Source organism: Schistocerca serialis, chromosome 1 (genome assembly GCF_023864345.2).
Source record: "Schistocerca serialis cubense isolate TAMUIC-IGC-003099 chromosome 1, iqSchSeri2.2, whole genome shotgun sequence".
In the NCBI taxonomy this organism is placed as follows: Eukaryota; Metazoa; Arthropoda; class Insecta; order Orthoptera; family Acrididae; genus Schistocerca; species Schistocerca serialis.
Genome location: NC_064638.1, coordinates 200,374,953 through 200,397,886, shown reverse-complemented (window position 1 = coordinate 200,397,886; position 22,934 = coordinate 200,374,953). Strand labels below are relative to the sequence as shown.

At 39.5% G+C, this 22,934-nt stretch overlaps 1 protein-coding gene across 1 annotated transcript in view; it reads right to left on the bottom strand.

The window, feature by feature from the left end:
* The window catches only part of LOC126465336 (sulfite oxidase-like), a 140,915-nt gene that overhangs the window by 52,714 nt on the left and 65,267 nt on the right, over window positions 1–22,934 (bottom strand). Inside the window, exon 3 of the mRNA XM_050096298.1 lies at window positions 9,253–9,546. Coding sequence (XP_049952255.1) covers window positions 9,253–9,546 — 294 coding nt within the window. The remainder of the gene's footprint in view (window positions 1–9,252; window positions 9,547–22,934) is intronic.

The window sequence follows — 22,934 nt, the reverse complement described above, 5'->3', positions numbered from 1 at the left end:
TAGACGATATTCTGTCAGAACTACTGATAACCTTGGGCGAGCCAGATTCGACCAAACTCTTCCATCTGGTGTGCAAGATGTATGGGACAGGCGAAATACCCTCACACTTTAAGAAGAATGCAATAATTCCAATTCCAAAGAAAGCAGTTGCTGGCACGTGTGAAAATTACCAAATTATCGGTTTACAAAGTCATGGTTGCAAAATGCTAAAATGAATTCTTTACAGAAGACTGGAAAAATTAGTAGAAGCCAACCTCGGGGAAGATAAGTTTGGATTCCAGGGAAATGTAGGAACATGGGAGGCAATATAGACCCTAGGACTTATCTTAGCAGATAGGTTGCGGAAAGGCAAACTACGTTTATAGCATTTGTAGACTTAGGGAAAGCTTTTGAAAATGTTGACTGGTATACTCTTTCTGAAATTCTGAAGGTAGCAGGGGTAAAATACACGGAGCAAAAGGCTATTTACAACTCTTAAAGACACCAGATGGCAATTAGAAGAGTCGAGGGGCGAAGAAGGGAAGCAGTGATTGGAAAAGGAGTGAGACAGAGCTATAGCCTTTCCCTGATGTTATTCATTCTGCACATTGAAAAGCTGTAAAGAAAATTAAAGAAAAATTTGGAATAGGAATTAAAATTCAGGGAAAAGAAATAAAAACTACGAGGTTTGACAAAACATTGTAATTCTGTCAGAGATAGCAAAGGTCTTGGTACAACAGTTGAACAGATGGACATGGTCTTGAAAGGAGGATATGAGATGACCATAAAAAAAGCAAGACAAGGATAATGGAGTGCAGTCAAATTAAATCAGGTGATATTAAGGGAATATAGGATATAAGGCACTTAAAGTAGTAAATGAGTTTTGCTATTTGGGCAGTAAAATGACTGATGATGGCTGAAGTAGAGAGGATATAAAATGCAGATTGGCAATGGCAAGAAAAACATTTCTGAAGAAGGGAAAAAAATTTGTCAACATCAAAGAGCGATTTAAGTGTTAGGAGGTCTTTTGTGAAAGTATTTGTCTGGATTGTAGCCATGTATGGAAGTGAAACATAGACAATAAACAGTTCAGACAAAAAGAGAATAGAAGCTTTTGAAATGTGGTGCTATGGAAAAATGTTGAGGATTCGATGCGTACATCACATAGCTAGTAAGGAAGTACTGAATAAACTGGGGTGACAAGAAAGTTGTGGCACAACTGCCAAAAGAAGAGATTGCTTGATAGGACACATTCTGTGACATAAATAAATCACCAGTTTCATACCTGAGGCAAGAGTGGGGGGTGGGGAGGGGGGCGGGAGGGGAGGAGGTAAAAATGGTAGAGGAAGACCAGGAAGTGAATACAATAAACATATGCAGAAGGATGTAGGTTGCAGTAGTAATACAGAGATGAAAAGGCTCACACAGGATAGAGAATGAAGGAGTAGTAGTTGTTGTGGTCTTCAGTCCAGAGACTGGTTTGATGCAGCTCTTAATGCTACTCTATCTTGTGCAAGCTTCTTCATCTCCCACCTACTGCAGCCTACATCCTTCTGAAACTGTTTAGTGTACTCATCTCTTGGTCTCCCTCTATGATTTTTACCCTCCACGCTGCCCTCCAATACTAAATTGGTGATCCCTTGATGCCTCAGAATATGCCCTACCAACCGATCCCTTCTTCTAGTCAAGTTGTGCCACAAATTTCTCTTCTCCCCAATTCTATTCAATACCTCCTCATTAGTTATGTGATCTACCCATCTAATCTTCAGCATTCTTCTGTAGCACCACATTTCGAAAGCTTCTATTCTCTTCATGTCTAAACTATTTATCGTCCACGATCAATTCCATACAAGGCTACACTCCATACAAATACTTTCAGAAATGACTTCCTGACGCTTAAATCGATACTCGAAGTTAACAAATTTCTCTTCTTCAGAAATGCTTTCCTTGCCATTGCCAGTCCACATTTTATATGCTCTCTACTTCGACCATCATCAGTTATTTTGCTCCCCAGATAGCAAAACTCCTTTACTACTTTAAGCGTCTCATTTCCTAATCTAATTCCCGCAAAATCACCCGCTTTAATTCAACTACATTCCATTACCCTTGTTTTGCTTTTGTTGATGTTCATCTTATAGCCTCCTTTGAAGACACTGTCAATTCCATTTAATGGCACTTCCAGGTCCTTTCCTGTGTCTGACAGAATTACAATGTCATCGGCGAACCTCAGAGTTTTTATTTCTTCTCCATGGATTTTAATTCGTACTCTGAATTTTTCTTTTGTTTCCTTTACTGCTTGCTCAATATACAGATTGAATAACATTGGGGATAGGTTGCAACCCTGTCTCACTCCCTTCCCAACCACTGCTTCCCTTTCATGCACCTCAACTCTTATAACTGCCATCTGGTTTCTGTACAAATTGTAAATAGCCTTTTGCTCCCTGTATTTTACCCCTGCCACCTTCAGAATTTGAAAGAGATTATTCCAGTCAACATTGTCAAAAGCTTTCTCTAAGTCTACAAATGCTAGAAATGTAGGTTTGCCTTTCTTTATCTATTTTCTAAGATAAGTCGTAGCGTTAGTATTGCCTCACATGTTCCAACATTTCTACGGAATCCAATCTCATCTTCCCCGAGGTCGGCTTCTACCAGTTTTTCCATTCCTCTGTAAAGAATTTGTGTTAGTATTTTGCAGCTGTGGCTTCTTAAATAGATAGTTTGGTAATTTTCACATCTTTCAACACCTGCTTTCTTTGGGATTGGAATTATTGTATTCTTCTTGAAGTCAGAGGGTATTTCGCCTGTCTCATACATCTTGCTCACTAGATGGTAGAGTTTTGTTAGGCCTAGCTCTCCCAAGGCTGTCAGTAGTTCTAATGGAATATTGTCTACTTCCTGGGCCTTGTTTCGCCTTAGGCTTTCAGTGCTCTGTCAAACTCTTCACGCAGTATCATATCTCCTATTTCATCTTCATCTACTTTCTCTTTCATTTCTATAATATTGTCCTCAAGAACATCGCCCTTGTATAGACCCTCTATATACTCCTTCCACCTTTCTGCTTTCCCTTTTTGCTGAGAACTGGGTTTCCATCTGAGCTCTTGATATTCATACAAGTGGCTCTCTTTTCTCCAAAGGTCTCTTTCATTTTCCTGTGGACAGCATCTATGTTATCCCTAGTGATATGCGCCTCTACATCCTTACATTTGTCCTCTAGCCATCCCTGCTTAGCCATTTTGCACTTCCTGTCGATCTCATTTTTGAGATGTTTGTATTCCCTTTTACCTGCTTCATTTACTGCATTTTTATATTTTCATCTTTCATTAATTAAATTCAATATCTCTTCAGTTACCCAAGGATTTCTATTACCCTCGTCTTTTTACCTACTTGATCCTCTGCTACCTTCACTATTTCATCTCCCAAAGTTACCCATTCTTCTTCTACTGTATTTCTTTCCCCAATTCTTGTCAATTGTTCCCTAATGGTCTCCCTGAAACTCTGTACAACCTCTGGTTCTTTCAGTTTATCCAGGTCCCATCTCCTCAAATTCCCACATTTTTGCAGTTTCTTCAGTTTTAATCTACAGTTCATAACCAATAGATTGTGGTCAGAGTCCACATCTGCCCCTGGAAATGTTTTACAATTTAAAACCTGGTTGCTGAATCTCTGTCTTACCATTATATAATCTACCTGACACCTTCCAGTATCTCCAGGCTTCTTCCACGTATACAACTTTGTTTTATGATTCTTGAACCAAGTGTTAGCTATGACTGAGTTATCCTCTGTGCAAAATTCTACCAGGAGGCTTCCTCTTTCATTCCTTACCCCATTCCATATTCACCTACTACTTTTCCTTCTCTTCCTTTTCCTACAATCGAATTTCAGTCCCCCATGACTATTAAATTTTCGTCTCCCTTCACTATCTGAATAATTTCTTTTATCTCATCATACATTTCATCAATCTCTTCGTCATCTGCGGAGCTAGTTGGCATATAAACTTGTACTAATGTGGTAGGCGTGGGCTTCATATCTATCTTGGTCACAATAATGCGTTCACTATGCTGTTTGTAGCAGCTTACCCACATTCCTAGTCTCCTATCCATTATTGAACCTACTCCTGCTTTACCCCTATTTGATTTTGTATTTATAACCCTGTATTCACCTGACCAGAAGTCTTGTTCTTCCTGCCACCGAACTTCACTAATTCCCATCAAAATCTAACTTTAACCTATCCATTTCCCTTTTTAAATTTTCTAACCTACCTGCCCAATTAAGGGATCTGACATTCCATGCTCCAATACGTAGAACGCCAGTTTTCTTTCTCCTGATAACAACGTCTTCCTGAATAGTCCCTGCCCGGAGAGCCGAATGGGGGACTATTTTACCTCTGGAATATTATACTGAAGAGGCCGCCATCATCATTTAACCATAGAGTAAAGCTGCATGCCCTCAGGAAAAATTACGGCTGCAGTTTCCCTTTGCTTATAAGCCGTTCGCAGTACCAGTGCAGCAAGGCTGTTTTGGTTAGTGTTACAAGCCCAGATCAGTCAATCATCCAGACTGTTGCCCCTGCAACTACTCAAAAGGATGCTGCCCCTCTTCAGGAACCACAAGTTTGTCTGGTCTCTCAACAGATACCACTCCGTTGTGGTTGCACCTACGGTACGGCTATCTGTATTGCTGAGGCATGCAAGCCTCCCCACCAACGGCAAGGTCCATGGTTCATAGGGGGAGGTGGGATGGAGATCTGCATCAAATCATTCTTCAGCCTGAAGATGACAGCAACAACAGAAGACTGTGCTTTTTTTTTCTTATCAAGGTCTGACTCAGTATTTGTTAAGCTTCCTTCAGACTAAAGGGTGTTTCGAAAAGAATATATGAATTTCAAATGCATATATTCATTAAACTTTAAGACATACGAATATGAAACCTTACACACAAATTTACAAACCTCTCAAGTTCAGATTACAGATGTTCAATATGTCCTCCATCAGTGACACTGTCACATCAATACTCAAATTCCGCCTATACTCGGGCAAGCATGTCCTTTGGCACTGATGTTATGGCAGTATGGATCCAGTTCTTCAACTCTTCCAGGTTCTGTGGGAGTGGTGGTGCATAAGCATTTTCTTTAACGAAACCCCACAGGAAGAAGTCAGAGGGTGTCAAATCTGGTGACCTTGGAGCCCAGCTGAGACATGCTAAGTCACCAGCTCCTTGACAACCAATCCAATGGTTCGGTGGAGCTTCATGTACATATTCACTCACTTGGCGACTCCAGTGAGCAGGTGCCCCATCTTGAAAAATGAAGTTGTCTTTGTGCAGCCTCAGTAGCAACCAGTTTTGTAACATAGCGAGATACTGCTGACCGTTAACTGTGTTTCCATCAAAGAAGAATGGGTTGTAAACACATTTTCGGGATATCACACAAAACACATTGACTTTGGGCAAATCTCGTACATGTTCAACGGCTGCATGTGGGTTCTGTAGGCCCCAAATTCGAACATTGTGTTTGTTTACCTGACCACTAACATGGAAAGTTACTTTCTTACTGAACATGATGCATTGTGCGAAAGTGTATTCACTGTTAATAGCATCAAGAATCTCGTTGCAAATGTCGCATGTTTGCATTTTCATCAGAACACAGAGCTTGTAACAGCTGTAACTTGTAAAGCTTCATAGCCAACCGATGTCTTAAAACATGCCAAATTGTTGTTGTAGGCAGTTGCAACTCCCGACTGGCACAAGAAGTTGATTTTGAAGGACTAAGTTAGAAAGCAGTTTGAATTCGTGCAACATTTTCTCCGGGATCATGAGGGCAGCCAGGACTCTTTCCTTTACATACACATCCTGTATGTAGAAACTGTCAATACCATCTGTGAACGTTCCACCCATTCGGAGGATCAATTTGGTACCTCAATCTGAAACGTTTTTGCATTGTAATCACAGAATTGCACTTCGCAAACTCGATAACACAAAATGATTTCTGCTGTGGAGTAGCCATTTTAAACATATGACAGTTACCAAGCAAAACAGAAGACAACTGATATCTAGTGGTTATTAATATAAGCTAGACTATGTATTCGTTTCACCAATAGCCGAGCCGAGACACTGTGATTGATAGTTTGGACAAAATAATACTTTGTAATATGTATATTCTTTTTAAAACACCCTGTATATTTCGTTGTAAATAACTGCATCATCTGCAAAAATACTGAGGTTACTATTAACATTGTCCACAAGATCATTAATAAACATCATCAACAGCAACAAATTCAACGTGCTCCCCTAGGGTACACCCAAAGTTACTTCTACAGCTGTCAACAACTTTCCATCCAAGATAACATTCTGTGTCCTCCCTGTGAAGAAATCCTCAATCCAATCACATATTTCATCTGATACCCCACCTAATCGTACTTATGATAATAAGCATAGGTGTAGTACTAAGTCAAATGCTTTTCATAAATCGAGAAATAACGCATCTATCTGACTGCCTTGATATATGGCTTTTAGGATGTCATGAGTGAAAAGAACGAGTTGGGATTTATGTTTTCAAAATCTGTGCTGGTCAGCAAGGAAGAGGTAGTTCTGTTCAAGATTCTTCGTTATGTTGGAGCGCACAACACATTCTAAGATTCTACAACAAATGGATGTCAAGGATATTGGATGATTGCTTTGCATACACAGGAGTGACCTGCGCTTTCTTCCAACTATTGGGCACAGTTGTTTTTTTTTTTTTTTTTTTTTTTTAGTGATCTATGACAGATAATAGTTAATAGAGGGGCTAAATCAGCTATGAATTGGGTATCGAATCAGGGACTCCATCAGGCCCTGGGGGTTTCGTTTAATTTTAATGATTTCAGCTGTTTCTCAATGCCCTGACACTAATATCTATTTCACTCGTCTTTTCAGTGGTATTATAATTAAGTTGGGGCAATACCCCTGGGTCTTCCATTGCAAAATGACATTTGAAAACAGAGCTAAGCATCTCAGCTTTTGCTTTGCTGCACTCAGCTTCAATTCCAGTCTCATCCATGAGTGATTGCTGGATACTAACTCTGGTGCCATTAACAGCATTTGCATATGACCAGTATTTCTTTGCGTTTTGTGAAAGATCATTTGGCAATATTCTGCTACGGTCATCACTGGAGGGTTCACACATTGCTCTCTTGACTGCCACAGGTATTTCATTTAGCATCTCTCCATCTATAACCCTACACTTTGTTTTATACGTATTATGCAGTAGTCTCTGTTCCTTTTTTTTTTTTTTTTTTTTTTTTTTTTACATGTTTCTTTATTAGTGACTGTATACCAAGGAGGGTCTGTCCCATTATGAACCATCCTACTGGGTATACATCTATCCAGTGCATGATCAACTGTTATTTTAAACTTGAGTCATGGTTACCCTGCATGCTCCTGTCCTGGGCTGAGTTTCGAGCACCTCACTGAGGTATGACAATTGTTTCTCTGTCTGGTTTGCTGAACATATAAGTCTTTCTACTTGTTTTAGCTGTCCTTTGTATTTTGGTATTCATTGTTGCTATAACGGCCTCATAGTCACTGATACCAGTTTTGATATGGACTTTCTCAAAAAGGTCAGGTCTGTTTGTTGCCATTAGACCTAATATATTTCCAACATGAGTGGGGTTCTGAACTTTCTGTTCTAGCTAGTTTTCAGAGAAGGCATGTAGTAATGGTCCACGGGATGTGTTGCCACACCAGTCACTAACAAACCCTATAATTATCTCATCTGATTGTTGGGTGATTGAAGTCTCCTCCAACACTTACACTACCATTAGGGGACTTATGTGCAAGAGAACTTAGGTTTTCCCTAAAGTTTTTGGTTACATCAGGAGGAGAATCTGTGGTTGATAGAAGGACCACCCCTGACACTGAGTCTTGCTCAAACAGTCTAACATGCTGCTTCAACTTCTATCTCAGTGAATTTGAGTTTCTTGTCTACTGCTACAAGTACACCACCTCCATTTCCCGTTTCCATATCCTTTTGGTGTATGCTTAAATCTTTCCCAAAGTTCTCACTACTGTCAGCTTCACGTTTCAACCAGCTTTCTGTACCTAATATTATGTGAACTCCAGTGTTTTCTTTTTTCTCTCTCTCTTCTACGGTAGGCATTTCCTTGGATCTTATACTGATAATTCTGTGTTTTCCACAGCTATTGTTATTTGAACTGGATGGACAGTTGCCAAATCTAAAAAAAAAAAAGGGACCCTACAACTCTCACCACTATGGCGCAAGTCTAAGAAGTCACAGCCTAGCTTGTCACAGAACCCTTGGAGGCTCTGCTTCAAGATTCCTATCGATTAAGAACCAGAGGGTCAAGATCAATTCTGGGGACAATGCTGCAGATTGTGAGCTTCATAAAAACTCCATGTTGCTCACGGAGGCTGGTCTTCTTAACCCTCTCTGGTAGTTGCCTGAATGATCCAGTATGACCTTGGAGTTCAGAAAACAGGCATCATTTGTTCCAACTCGCACCACAATTTGTAGCTGGTTGTACCCTGTTCCCTCAAAGGCTGCCAGCCTCTTCAACATGCTGTATGACTCCTCCAGGCTTACTCAGTGAGTGTACCTGGTATTCCTTTCTATCCCTTGCTGCATTTTCCTCAGGGATACCATTATTTACTGTAGGTTTCACCTGGCGACAATTAACAGGCCCTACCCTTTGGCTTTTGCCTCCCCTTGACAGAGGACAAAGCAAGTTTCCCCAAAATAGGTGAAGTGAGTCCCACTGGCCCAGTTTCAGTTTCAATAAGAGACAGCACTGCAAACTTGTTTCTTAGAGGGATCAGTATAGCACCCTTAGTAATTGTTGCTCCCTGTCTGCCTTTACAGGATGCCTAGACCCAACAGTGACACACCACCCACAGCCAACTGAAAGCATAACGTTGGGGCTTGTCTTTTCTGCAGGAAATACACTTAATTTTAGAACATTCGTAACAAAGGTATTTAATGTGTGATGCATACAGCAATGACTTTGGGCATTCACCGACAATAATGTTCCTAAAGCCATGCATTATAGTTTGCATTCTATATGAAGCAAGTACTTCAATAGTTTTCCATGAAAAAATCTGTAGTTATCTGGAAATGCACTGAAAAACCATGAAAATCAATTTTTCACTAAAACATTATTTCATAATCACATATTTATCATTTAGACATTTTGTATGACTCTAATGACAAGACTACTAAAATGCATTATAATCAACATAAATAAGTAATATATTAGTTTATGAAAAAAGAGCACACTGACCTACCTATCCTGTAGCCCTCCAACAGTTCTAGAACATTTTGTTGCTTGTGGACAGCATATAGTGCCCAAAAAGGCTCCAATGATCCTCCAGCAGCCATAAGAATCTTATCACCACCCGGGTGCTGCTCAATAAATGGTGTTATGTCATAGACACCATGGCCAAATGTAACCCAAACACCTGAGCTCTTATCATTATGTTTAGCAACTTCATCAAGTGAATATTCAGGCAAGCCTGACTTGTATTCGCCTGGTAACTGCTGTGATGCTGCATGAACTGTCTCTCGGAATTTCTGGTGACCTGAAATAAAAAAACATTAGGATCTAAATAATTTTTCACATGTTCTGTCACAATGCAGCATACAGACAATTAATGAGTTTAATGAAAGGCCGAGTATTTCTTTGCTACACATGACACATATTCCATTTTTACAGCTGAAGATGGTCATATAAACCAAAACTGGTAATTACAGCAATGTAGAATTTTTAAATGAAATGATTTAATTAATGAGTAGATTAATTAATGATCATGGCAGCTTTAAAGAAGGAAAAAACCTGCACTGACCTTGTAAGTTTAGTAGACTTTCTGTTCTTAAGTAAGGGGATACTAGTATAGGACAGAATAGTTCTAGTACTAAAAATTATGAAGTAAGGGATATTAATCAGTACGAGCACCAGTAGTGCATGTACTGAGACACATTAACATCTCAAAGTAAAATGTCCCTTGGTCTTTGTTGTGTACACAGTTCTGCGTAGTCAGCGCGTACACAACTTTCCCACTAGAGCGCGGCCCACTAAGCACAACAGCGCAGGCGCAGCACTCGTCCGTCTGCGCACTACGAGATGGCGCTGTCATAGAGACGGACCAAATTCTGCTTCCACCAACCCGCGTATTAATATGTAACGCAACCAATGAGATTGCTGCTAACGTAGAACCTTTTCTCCTCGCGGATCACACTCGCGCAGTGATACCTGAACGCGCATAGTATTATAACGAGTGTACAGACCTCCGATTAGTCAGTCTGCATTTGTCTGCACCAGTCTGTACTAGTCTGCATTAGTCTGTACCAGTCTATAGTCAAGTTTCAGTCTGCGCCCAATAAGATTATCATATTCCTGTACATAGCCATGAAGATAAATGTATAGACACTTTGTCAAGTATCAGAGATATGTGAGAAAAAGATTAACGTACCAAGACCAAAGGAACTTCAGATTGTCAAATGTAAACAGCATCCACACTCAAGTTACGTAATGTCTATGCTTTTTATTATTTTGATAAATGTGTGTGAAAATTAATCAAGTTCTGTTTAAAGTTGGTCACCGTCAATCTGCTACTCTAAGCGTGCAAGTGGCATTTCTATCGTCTGACCTAACGGCAGAAGATAAACACGCCACGATAAGACCACGAGACATATTGCTGACACTCGCCTACTTCGTTAGAGCAACAAGTCAAATAATCTGATGGTGTGTGTACCGAAGGTCTTACAGTACGCACACCACAGTCTTAATTGTCAGCTTGGTTTTTTAAGCAGAAACAAACATTTTTGTAATCTTCAAAATGGCAGTCAGTATAAGTTTACATGATCTTACTGCTATAATGAATTACTGTTATGCAGTCAAAAAGGTAATGTGAGAAGAGAAAAAGTGAATTCTCAAAGTTTAGTGAAGGTATGTCAAGTTTACAGAATTCCGAGAAATGTAGGCACATGCAAACCAATACTCACCCAACAATTTATCCTAGAAGATCGATTGAAGAAAGGCAAACCTATGTTCATAGCATTTGCAGATTAAGAGAAAGCTGCTGACAAAGTTGACTGGAACACACTCTTTGAAATTCTGAATGTAGCAGGGATAAAATACACAGAGCAAAAGTATACTCACAATTTGTACAGCAACGTGACTACAGTTATAGGCACTGATGGCTTGTGCAAAATTTTACCAATGTGGTACAATGTAGAGGCCTATAGTCTACTGAGTTACATAGGTAGTAGTCGTACCTACATTGAATATATTAATTTAATGTATATAAATAAAACTGTTTACACATATTTAAATTTTAAAATTAAATGTTTAACAGTGCGAGGAAAAAAAAAAGTTATCGTAGCACAGGAAATCAAACCCAAGCTGACGGATTGCCAGTCAGTGTACTTGACCACTGCACTACAGAGCTAATACATAAACTGCTGCACAAAAACCCCTCAAACCCCTCATACTTTACATGTAAATCCATAGACAACATTTTACCTTTTCCTAGGACCCACTCACACAAAATATTCCAGGAACCTGAAAGGGACATCTAACTGCTTCTACTCACATAATTTGAGCCAAATTGGTGAGCCTCGTCCCACATTCTCCTGTTGTTAGATTTGAATTTGGAGTAGATCTACCTAAATCTTGCAGTCTCACTTTTTCCCTCAGAGATCTACTGGAAAAGAGCCCCTTTAGTAGGTCATCTACATAGTACACTCTCTCACTAAATGCCCTTGTATACTCACTTTTTAATCACCATCAATAGCCTTTTGACTTACAAGGGTAGTAATCACAACTAAACTGGATATATTAATTTTTCATATGCAAATGGAACTGTTTAAATATACTTAAATTTTATAATTAATCAATTAATAGTGTGAAGAGTAAAATACAATTTTAAAAAAGTTATGGTAGCTGTGGGAATCAAAGCCAAGCTAGCAAACTGCCAGTTAGTGCACATGAACACTCAGCCATAGTCCGTCAACTGCTCCTCAGAAATCTCTCATACTCTACATTTGCACAATACTTTATGTGCACCTTCAAAGAAAAATACTGACCTGGTGCTGTGAACAACATAGCACTCATATTGCTGGAAGAGATGATACCAGATCAAAGCATGCCCCGTTGGAAACATACTGCTGCATCCCTACTCCGAGTTGATCGTAGCCCAGCTGACCATCATTTCAGCACTCAACACTGAGATCTAGTTATTGTGGCCAGACCGTTACAAAAACATGTTTTTGTCCATTTTATCTACATGCCAGCATGCATTCGAAGAGAAACAGCATAATTTTAGTGTGATTTTCAGTTCACATTCAAAGAGAAATGGCATAATTTTATGCAATTTCCGGCTTGCATTCAAAGAGAAAGAGCATATTTTAGTGTGATATTCGCATGCATTTGAAGAGAAATTGCATAATTTTAGTGTGATTTTCAGTTCACCTTCAAAGAGAAATGGCATAATTTTATGCAATTTCTGGCTTGCATTAAAAGAGAAAGAGCATAATTTTAGTGTGATATTTACAGTTTGCTGTAGCACATTAGCACATGATAACTAGCTGCCACTGGTTATATGAATCAAAGGAAAGATTAGATTAGAAGGAAGAGAGACAGGGTTGTAGGCTATTCCCAGTGTTACTCAATCTATGCAGTGAGCACAGGAAACCAAGGAGAAATTTGGAAAGGAAATTAAAGCTCTGGGAGGATAAATTAAAACTTTGAAAACATAAGGTTCCAAGACAAATCCATACAAAAGTCCAAACCCTTCATCTCGGAAGAAGAGAGGAGAAGAAGATCAGAAAGAATGAAGAAATACTGGGCCCTAAGAAAAGAACAACGCACAAAGAAATGATTGATCCAGCGTACCTCAAAGAGGGTGAAACGAAAGAAGAAGGAGAAAGAAAACTTTGAGGTTTTCTGGTGACATTGTAATTCTGTAGAGAATTCTGTAGAGATAGGACAAAACTTTGAAGAGCGTTTGAATGGAATGGATAGTGTCTTGAAAAGAGATTACATGATGAACATGAACAAAAGTAGCACTAAGGCAAAGGAATGCAGTCTAATTAAATCAGCTCATGCTGAGGGATTTAGATTAGAAAACAACTGATGACAGTTGAAATAAAAAGGATACAAAATGCAGACTGGCAATAGCAAGAAAAGCATTTCTGGAAAAGAGGAATTCATTAAAGCCAATTGTCTTGCCACAGTAGTAACACTGGTTCCTGTCAGATCACCGATGTTATGTGCTGTTGGGCTGGGCTAGCACTTGGATGGGTGAATGTCTGGTCTGGCAAGCAGCGTGCACTCAGCCCTTGTGAGGCAAACTGAGTAGCTACTTGATTAAGAAGAAGCAGTTCTGGTCTCGTAAACTGACATATAGCTGGGAGAGCGGTGTATTGACCACTTGCCCCTCCATATCTGCATCCAGTGATGCCTGTGGGCTGAGGATGACATGGTGGCCGGTCAGTACCATTGGGCCTTCATGGCCTGTTGAGGTGGAGTTTAGTATTTTAATTCATTAACCTCTAATAAGTGTTCAGAAAAAAATTCTCAAGATGTTTATCTGGAGTAATGTATGGAAATAAAATGTGTATAGTAAGGAAGTAAGACAAGGAAAGAATAAAGCTTTTGAGATGTGATGCTCTAGAAGAGTGATGAAGACTGGATGGGAATGTCAAATAACTAATGAAGAAGTTCTGTAGTGAATTAGGGGGAAAAAAATTATGGCAAAAATTGACTTCAAGAAGAGGTAGTTGATAGGGCCAATCCTGAGGCAAGGAGAGATTGTCAATTTGGTAATAGAAGGAAATGTAGATAGTAAAAACTGTAGAGGGAGACCAGGCTTGAATACAGTAAGCAGCTTCAAACAGACATAGATTGCGGTAGTTCTGCAGAGATAAAGAAGGTAGCACAAGATAGACTGGCATGGAGAGCTACATCAGACCAATCTTCAGACTGAAGACGACAACAACTACAACAACAACAATAGTCAACAGTCTAAGAAGAGGAAATGATAGCCGGACATAAAAAATATGCATCTGAGGTCAAAGCAAAACATGCATGAAACGCCACAAGACACAGTCAATGCATCAGAATTGAAGGAAGTAAACACCACAAAGCAACAGGTGCAAAAATAACACCTAAAATACATAAAACAATGTTTCTAAATGTGAACAAATTTCTTCGCAACAGTGTCACAGCGAGTGGCTCAGAACCGAGGCTTAATTCAAGTATTAAAATAACCATGTTTAGCATCCCAGAGTCAAAAGTTACAGTTATTGAAAATAGCCTAAAATTCCAACAACTATATGTGAAAGTTCTGGAAACAATAAGCATTATGTTGTGAAAATAAATGCCACAAAACATGTAGACATATTTTGAGACAGTCATGGCAGAGGTATAGCCAAAATTGTAAAAAGAATTTTAACAGTGCCAAGATTTGTGTCATCAAGAAACCTGGTGCTAAAATTCAAGAAGTCTTAACATGTAATTCTTCATGCTTTCCCGGCGATCTGTTGACATCTTGGATATTCGGGAATCCAGCCAGATGTTCGTGTCGTTCTCGTGCGATATTTCAACAGCGTGCCTTGCTGTCTTCTTCAGGTGCTACCTGAGACTGGTCCTTGGTTCGATCGAGTCCAGTATTTATGCCTGGGAGGAGCTAAGTGTTCCCTAATCGGTCCGCACCGAGTCGAGTGTTCCATCTGTGGTCCGCGCCCGCCAGACTCGGCTTCAACGGACCCCTCCAGTCGCGGACGTTCCGACTGCCGTCGGTGCCCGTTTTGGCCATCCTCAACGGTTGTGGTTGTCATCTGAGGTGTGTCAGACCCTATCTGAGATGCTGGGTACTCTATCTCATGACTGTTACTGTGATTTCCACTTCTGTTTTGTGCTGGGCGCTCCCTAATCAGTCCGCACCGCGTCATGTGTTCCATATGAGGTCCGCGCCCACCAGACGCGGCTACATTGCCCCTCTCTGGTCGCCGGTGTTCCCTCCGCCATCCGCGCCCGGCCTAGCCGTCTTCTGAAGTCGAGTTCATGATCTGGGGTGTGTCAGATCTGGTCTCTAATATCCGACACCTTGACTCACAGCTGTTCTCTCGGTCTCCACTTCTATTTCTTGTAGAATCCAGCACTTGAGCTTGTGAAAACTCAATGCAGGACACTCCAGGATTCTACAAGAAATAGAAGTGGAGACCGAGAGAACAGCCATGAGTCAAGGTGTCAGACATTAGAGACCAGATCTGACACATCCCAGATCATGAACTCAACTTCAGAAGACCGCCAGTCCAGGTGCGGACGGCAGAGGGAACACCGGCGACCAGAGAGGGACAATGTGGCCATGCCTAATGGGCGCGGACCTCTGATGGAACACATGACGCGGCGCAGACCGATTAGGGAGTGCCCAGCACGAAACAGAAGCAGAAATCACAGTAACAGTCATGAGATAGAGTACCCAACATCTGAGATTGGGTCTGACACACCTCAGATGACAACCTAAACCGTTGAGGATGGCCAAAACGGGCGCCAACAGCAGTCGGAACATCCGCGATTGGAGGAGTCCGTTGAAGCCGAGTCTGGCGGGCGCGGACCACAGATGGAACACTCGACTCAGCGCGGACCAATTAGGGAATGCCCAGCTCCTCCCAGGCATAAATACTGGACTCGATCGAACCAAGGACCAGTCTCAGGTAGCACCTGAAGAAGACAGCGAGGCACGCTGTTGAAATATCATGCGAGAACGACGCGAACATCCAGCTGGATTCCCGAATATCCAAGATGGCAAGTCTTAACATGCTGTGATGCTGAAACTGTAAAAAATGATTATTGATCGTAATATGTGGTATTAACAATGTCACCTACAATGAAGGTTATGATGTTGTACAAAACTGCAAGGCAAAATTTTCATTGCTTCATCACTCCAAGATATTTGTTATCAACATTCCAAACAACCAGGATTTGATCCCACAACCCTGTGTAAATGAGGCTATCTCATAACCAGACTTTGAAATAACAAAAAGCTGGAAGTTTTGTGGTAATATTCATGTTGCAGATGGAAGTAATTTTAGTAGAGAGTTGTTCATTAACTGTGGCATCCCCTAAACAGGTCAGGAGAAAAAGCGTTATATGCCCTTCCAAATGCAGTGTAATGGAACAAAAGAACTCCACACTTATAACCTATTTCCCTTTAATGTCTTCAACAGTCTCATAGTGCAGGCTCAAAATGTCCTAAATGAAACAATTAACAGTGAGACAATCTTGTAAATGATGCCATAGTCACCTTTGACTGAACAATTATTTATTTATAAAACCAACTATTGTAATTTAGGTAGCTTTACCATTATCAAATGGGATACTGCAAAACTGTGCTTTAGTACATGTCGAAACTTAAAAAATATTTGACACATGTACATGTTGTCATCATTTCTGCATGTTAGGTATTTAGCATTGTCGTTATCTTTTACATGAATGACATCAAATCACTAGTTGTGTAAACTGTATAAATGACAGATTACACATGACTGTGAAACCCAGCTACAAGTTAATGAGACTTTTATTTCAAACTCTCAGATGCTTTTATAGGCGAAAGTATTTATTCTCATGAAATATCCAAGCAGTGGCAATTTTTCACTAGTGTTGGCTTCTAAATAAAGTAAATGAAATTTCTGTTCTCTTAGAGGATCCAGAAGGTGTAAAATTTGTTGTTTTATGCTCCTCGGTGTTTTGCAAAGATATCAGAGTGCTTGGAGGGATCAGGGAATTACTTCTCATTGTGTCGACTCCAGGGACTCTGAATCCCTGATAGAACATTGAGTTAACAGATTTTGGCTCATGGTGATTTATGTTGTCTGTTTATCGGATCTACTTGACAAAAATTCATCCATGTAGTTTCCAGTGGCAAAATCATTAACATACTTACCCAATTCTGAAGTACACACCATGTGAATTATCTTGGCAAAGGCCATCTTTCAAACACCCAGTTTTTGCAGAATGCTGGAAAGTGCATTACATGCATATCTTACAAATTTTGAGCTTCTGAAACATTATGAAAGTGTCACTTCCTGACTTTCCTTCCTTATACAGCAGTACGACACTTGCAACTTTTCAGTAATAGTCTTCACACAGGGACTATGGGACAAAAACTGAATCTAATCTAATCTCATCTAATCCCATCTGGATTGCTCTATCAGGAGAACACAGGCCAAAGCTTTGATGGCATTTACGGTACTCCTGCATACATGAGATTCTTTTTTTTCTGCTTAATACAGACAGCACCCAAACTTGAGAATCTTTTGAGAATGTTTCCACTTTGTTGAAATCATTGTTAGACACCTTTCCTGTGGTAACAAGGAAGCAGAAACATATCAAATAATTAACCTAAGAATTTCTGGGCCAGCTGAATTGAATGACAGTATTTTTCAGAACTACCACACTATAAGGCAATGAAGAAGAATAAGAAACTGTTTAAAGAATCTATCAGAGTATAAGAAGTAAAATCAAGGCACATAAGCAGTCAATAGTTGTCTGAGATTTCAAGACAATGACAAGTCATTTCCAGTAGGGTATTCAGACTTTTTTTTAGTACATGATTGTGTTATAACATTCATCAGCAAAGGCACCTGGGACAAGTTCTACTCTTTAATTTTATTCTCCAGGCTCTGTACTTCCCAGCTCACACTGAAAGAGATAAGGTATTGCTGATAAGAGTATTATTAGGAGATCTAAGAGTATTATTAGGAGATCTGCTCAGTCTTCTTGAAACTATAGTACTCTTGCCTGTAACAACATCAATTTTTGTTGTTGTTATATCATTCTTGGTGCACTTTCAGTGTCTTCAGTCTGTGTATTGCTTCAAAGAAGACAATACAACATACAGTCACCAACCCACCAAAGCATCCTGTGATGGTGTTGACAATTCAAGCTCACAGGCTGCCTCTGTCTGAGTGACCACCTGTTGCAGAGGAAACAGAGGAGAGCATCCAAATGTGTTCCTTCAAAGCCCAAAGAAATACACGTCATGCAAGTTGCAAACTGGGCATGCCTCAGCTAACTGTGTGGAAGATTCTGTGGAAGTGATTGCATCAGAAACCATATCACATGTAATGTGAATCATCATGGAAAATCCCAGTGTTACAGTGCAGATCAAAAGAGATTCTCCAAAGATGAATGTCTTCAGTGCTGTGTGATAGAGCAATGTTTACAGCCTCTACTTTTCTCCAGGGAAAACTGTGATGGGTATGACATACTTAAGTACATTAAAAGACTGGTCGTTTCTGAGGCAGATAGCTGATAACCCTTACTTCTTATTCCAACATGATGGAGCCCCATTTCTTGGGCATGGAAAAGTGTGTTGGCATCTGAACAAGGAACTGCCAGACGGGTGGGTTGGGCAATGTGCTCAGGACGATTTGGCGCTCTTCAGATGGCCCCCAAGGTCTCCCGATTTTTTTCTTTGGGGTATGTGAAAGACCATGTGTATTTACCACCTTTTCTAACAACATTGGCTAAACTCCAGGATCACACCACTGCTGTGCTGGTGAACATTGAAAGGGACATGCTCGAACATGTATGGACTGAGCTTGACTACCGCATAGATGTGTGTTGTGTAACACAAGGAGAGCACATAGAACACTTGTAATGATGTGTAAGAAGCTTGAAAATATGCTTTTTCATACAAAGTATCAATCACTATTTTGTATGTAAAACTTTGTGAAATACATTCATCCAAAGCCTGATGAATTGTTTGTAATCACCCTGCAAGGCTTCATCCCGTTCTATTTGCATATGGAGTGTGGGTATAATGGTTACTTAACCACCTCTGTACAAGCTGTAATTAGACTAATCCTGTCTTTGCAATTCCTATGGGAGTAATACATAGGAAGCTGTAGTATATTCCTACATTCCTCCCTTAATACTGGTTACTGTAACTCTGTAAGTACGCTTTAATGGAATTGGTGATTTTGTCTTCCAGTGTCTGCCAGTTCCAGATAATCTGTCTTTCCAAGACACTACCCTGTGAGTCAAACAAACCTGTGTCCATTTACATTGCCCTTCTTTGTATAGTTTCAACACCCACTGTCATACATGTCGTCTTGCCAGCAATGCGTCATTTCAGGCACCATGAAGTCACATTGGAGGCAGGTAGTATCAAGCATCCCCCAGGGTTCAGTATTAGGGGTTATACTACTTCACAGTATGTCAATGGTGCGTCAGCAATTTTGACCTACTGCAAATACCACATGTATGCTGATGACCTCCAGTTGTAGCTACGAGCAAAATCAATAAACAGAAGACAACTATTGAGAACCTCAATACCAACGGTGGTGGAGTTTGGCGTCGGCGACCATTGATGGCCTCATGCCAGTGGGAGCCTCGCAAAAAAGTTGTTGATGCTTTAGTTGTTTGTCCATCTCTATTTCCGTACAAATGAAATAGTGTTTATCTAGGGTCATCTGGCAACATTATGACAGGTAAGCCCCATTACAAGATGCATCTAAGGTGCACACCTAAGCGGCAGCACACCAAGTGTACAAGTTTGGGACTGCATATTGGTTCTGGCAGGCTTACTACATTACACAATTTGAGCCGGATATACCTGTCATGAATCAGCGCATTCACACTAGATGGCAGTAACGCATGGAACTCGAAGGAGACTGTTTTGTTTTGAAGTCATTGATACAGACTAAAAAAAAAAATTGTAAAATAAATTATTAAATTATATACACAGACAGAAAGCTGATTGCCATGTTAAAGAAAGATGTATGTTGATTAGAACATACTTTACTTTTCTTTACAGCATATTCACAGCCCACTTGGTATGCACGGTTTTTCCGAACTGACATTTCGATCCAACAATGAGCAAATGCAAAAATGCACTGTGGAACAGACAATACAGGTGGGGGCACTGTCTTGGCCAGTAATGCCAGCTCTCTGAAACCAATCCTACCAAGTGACACTTTACTCTCTTTTCAAGTTACTGAACTGGTGCAAGTGAACAAGTCTTTTATCTCTGAAGGTGGGGTTCAACCAGTTTCAGCCATACATACTAAAGGAGCCCTCTGATGGTAAATCATTATACAAATACATTTCTTGGTGTATTTATTTAACTGCTACCGTACATGACAAAATAAAAAAAATATTCTGGCATGTATAATAATCACACAGCCTGTTTGCTCTATACTATGACACTGTGTACTTTTAAGTATCCTACTGCACTCAACAACGTACTTAGCACACAGACATAGAGAAAACAGGAATCTGATGCACCAAAAAGAAAAAGGGAAGCTGAGATGATTATTTCCAACCAAGCTATGAGTTCGAGTATGATGAAATTTCTTAAGAGGCCTCTGATGAAGCTCTCATCCAAGCGTCTGTTACCCTATTTGATACATCATCAGAGGTGGTTGAAACTGCTGTGATCTGAGATTGTGAGCTGAATAAAGACTTCAAAAGTGATAATCAAGAGCAAACTATTCACGTAAGAGTGTCATTTATAGAATTAGATCTGGGAAAGTGGGTATTTCCAGTGCAGATGTGCAGTGTCATGATTTAAATCAAAATCGTCTACACCAAAACCTAGAGAAACCTGATGAAAGTTACCCCAAAGATGCAAATAAAAGACAGTTTACTAAATTTCATTTTACTAGAAAATTGAGTAATGGTGAAAAGCAACATTGCAGATGGTCAGCTTAAGATAAAGTTTACTTCTTTCCATGTTGACTTTTTTCACATTTGCAGACACAGATGGTAAAAGAAGGATGTTGTGACCGGAAAGATCCGAGTAGGATATTGCAAAGGCACGAAAAAAGTCAAGTATACATGAAGTGCATGATTAGATGTATGGAATTCTGTAAAGGAATCAAATACAGAAAAACAATAGATACTAATTAGGGAATCACAAAAGTATTGTATAACTTGTCTGAAAGACTGATCGATATTATAAAATACTTAGCTTCGCACAGTCTGTGGTGTTTAGAGGACATCGAGAATACCTTAACTTGAATGATGGTGGGAACTGTGGAAATTTTATAGACCTATCTAAATTGTTATCCAAATATGATGTAACATTAAAAGAGCACTTGCAACCTATTAATGAAAAGCAACTTTGTCAGCATGATCTGAGCCACAACATACAAAATGAATTAATGTCCAAATCTGTTATCAACGAAATTCTAAAAAGAGTCAAACAAGCAAAATATTATGACTTCATGCTTGATTGTACCGAGGATTCAAGCCATGTGGAACAAATGTCAATAATATTAGGATTTTTTATTCCTCAATCAAAGAAAGAGAGGAACATTTCTTTGTGTTTACTTCCATCACAGAAATAATGGGAGAGTATTTAACAAATGCCATTTTAAGAGAACTAGAAAAAAAATGGTCTAGACATTCAAAACTGTAGAGGACAAGGATATGATAACAGAGCCAATATGGTTGGCATTAATAAAGCTGTTAGCACAAGAATACTCAATATTAATCCATGAGCTTTGATCAAGCCATGTGGATGCCATTGTTGGAATTTGCTTTTACTAGATGCCGCTAACACTTGTACAACAGCTAAAATGTTTTTCAGCTTCATTAGATTAGATTAGTTTTTCGTTCCATAGATCTGTGCTGAGGGGATCCTCAAGGACGTGGAACATGTCAATTTTTTTTCTTTTTTAAAGCTGAAATAACAATACTAATAGTATGAATATATACAATACATCATTTGTTTCTATTAAAAAATTCGTCAATGGAGTAGAAGGAGTTGGCCACTAGTAAGTCTTTCAGGCTCCTTTTAAACTGATCTTTATTTGTAACTAAATTTTTTATGTTTGCTGACAAATTATTGAAGATAAGTGTTCCTGAGTAGTGGACCCCTTTTTGAACTAAAGTAAGTGCTTTTAAGTACTTGTGCAGATAATTTTTGTTCCTGGTATTGTATGTATGAACTGAGCTGTTTGTTGGAAAAAGAGATACATTATTTAGGACAAATTTCATTAAGGAGTAAATATAGTGAGAGGCAGTAGTTAGTATACCCAGTTCTTTGAAGAGGTTTCTACAGGACGTCCGTGAATTTACTCCACAAATAATACGTATTACACGTTTTTGGACTCTGAAAACTTTTGTTTGACTTGAAGAGCTACCCCAAAATATTATACCATATGACAGTAGGCAAAGTATGCAACCTTTTTCATTTTTATGTCGCCTATGTCTGCTAACACTCGAATTGCAAATACAGATTTGTTAAGGCGTTTCTGCAGTTCTGTGGTGTGCTCCTCCCAACTGAATTTATTATCAAGTTGTAATCCCAGGAATTTAAGACTGTCAACCTCTTCTATCCGCTCTTTTCATACTTTATACATATGTTGGGTGGAAACCTCTTACAGGTTCTGAATTGCATATAGTGAGTCTTTTCGAAGTTTAACGCCAGTGAGTTGGCTTTAAATCATTTATTAATATCCATGAAAATATCATTAGCAGATCTTTCTAGAACTACACTCGACATACTATTTATTGCAATACTTGTGTCATCTGCAAACAAAGAGGACTCTACTTCCGGCAGTGTAACTGATGAGAGATCATTAATGTACACAAGAAAAAGCAATGGCCCTAAGATGGATCCTTGTGGGACACCACATGTAATTTCTTCCCATTCTGATGATGACTTAATTCACTAGTCCCTTGCACTGACACACTTTGTTTCCTGTTAGCGAGGTATGACTTGAACCATTTTGCAGCACTGCCCATGACACCATAGAATTCTAATTTATTTAAAAGTATGTTGTCGTTCACACAATCGAATGCCTTTGACAAATCACAGAAAATACTGCAGCTTGTAACTTGTTATTTAATGAATTAAGTACATTTTCACTGTAGGTGTAAATAGCCTTCTCGATATCAGAACCCTTCAGAAATCCAAACTGTGTTCTTGATAATATGTTATTTGTTGTTAGA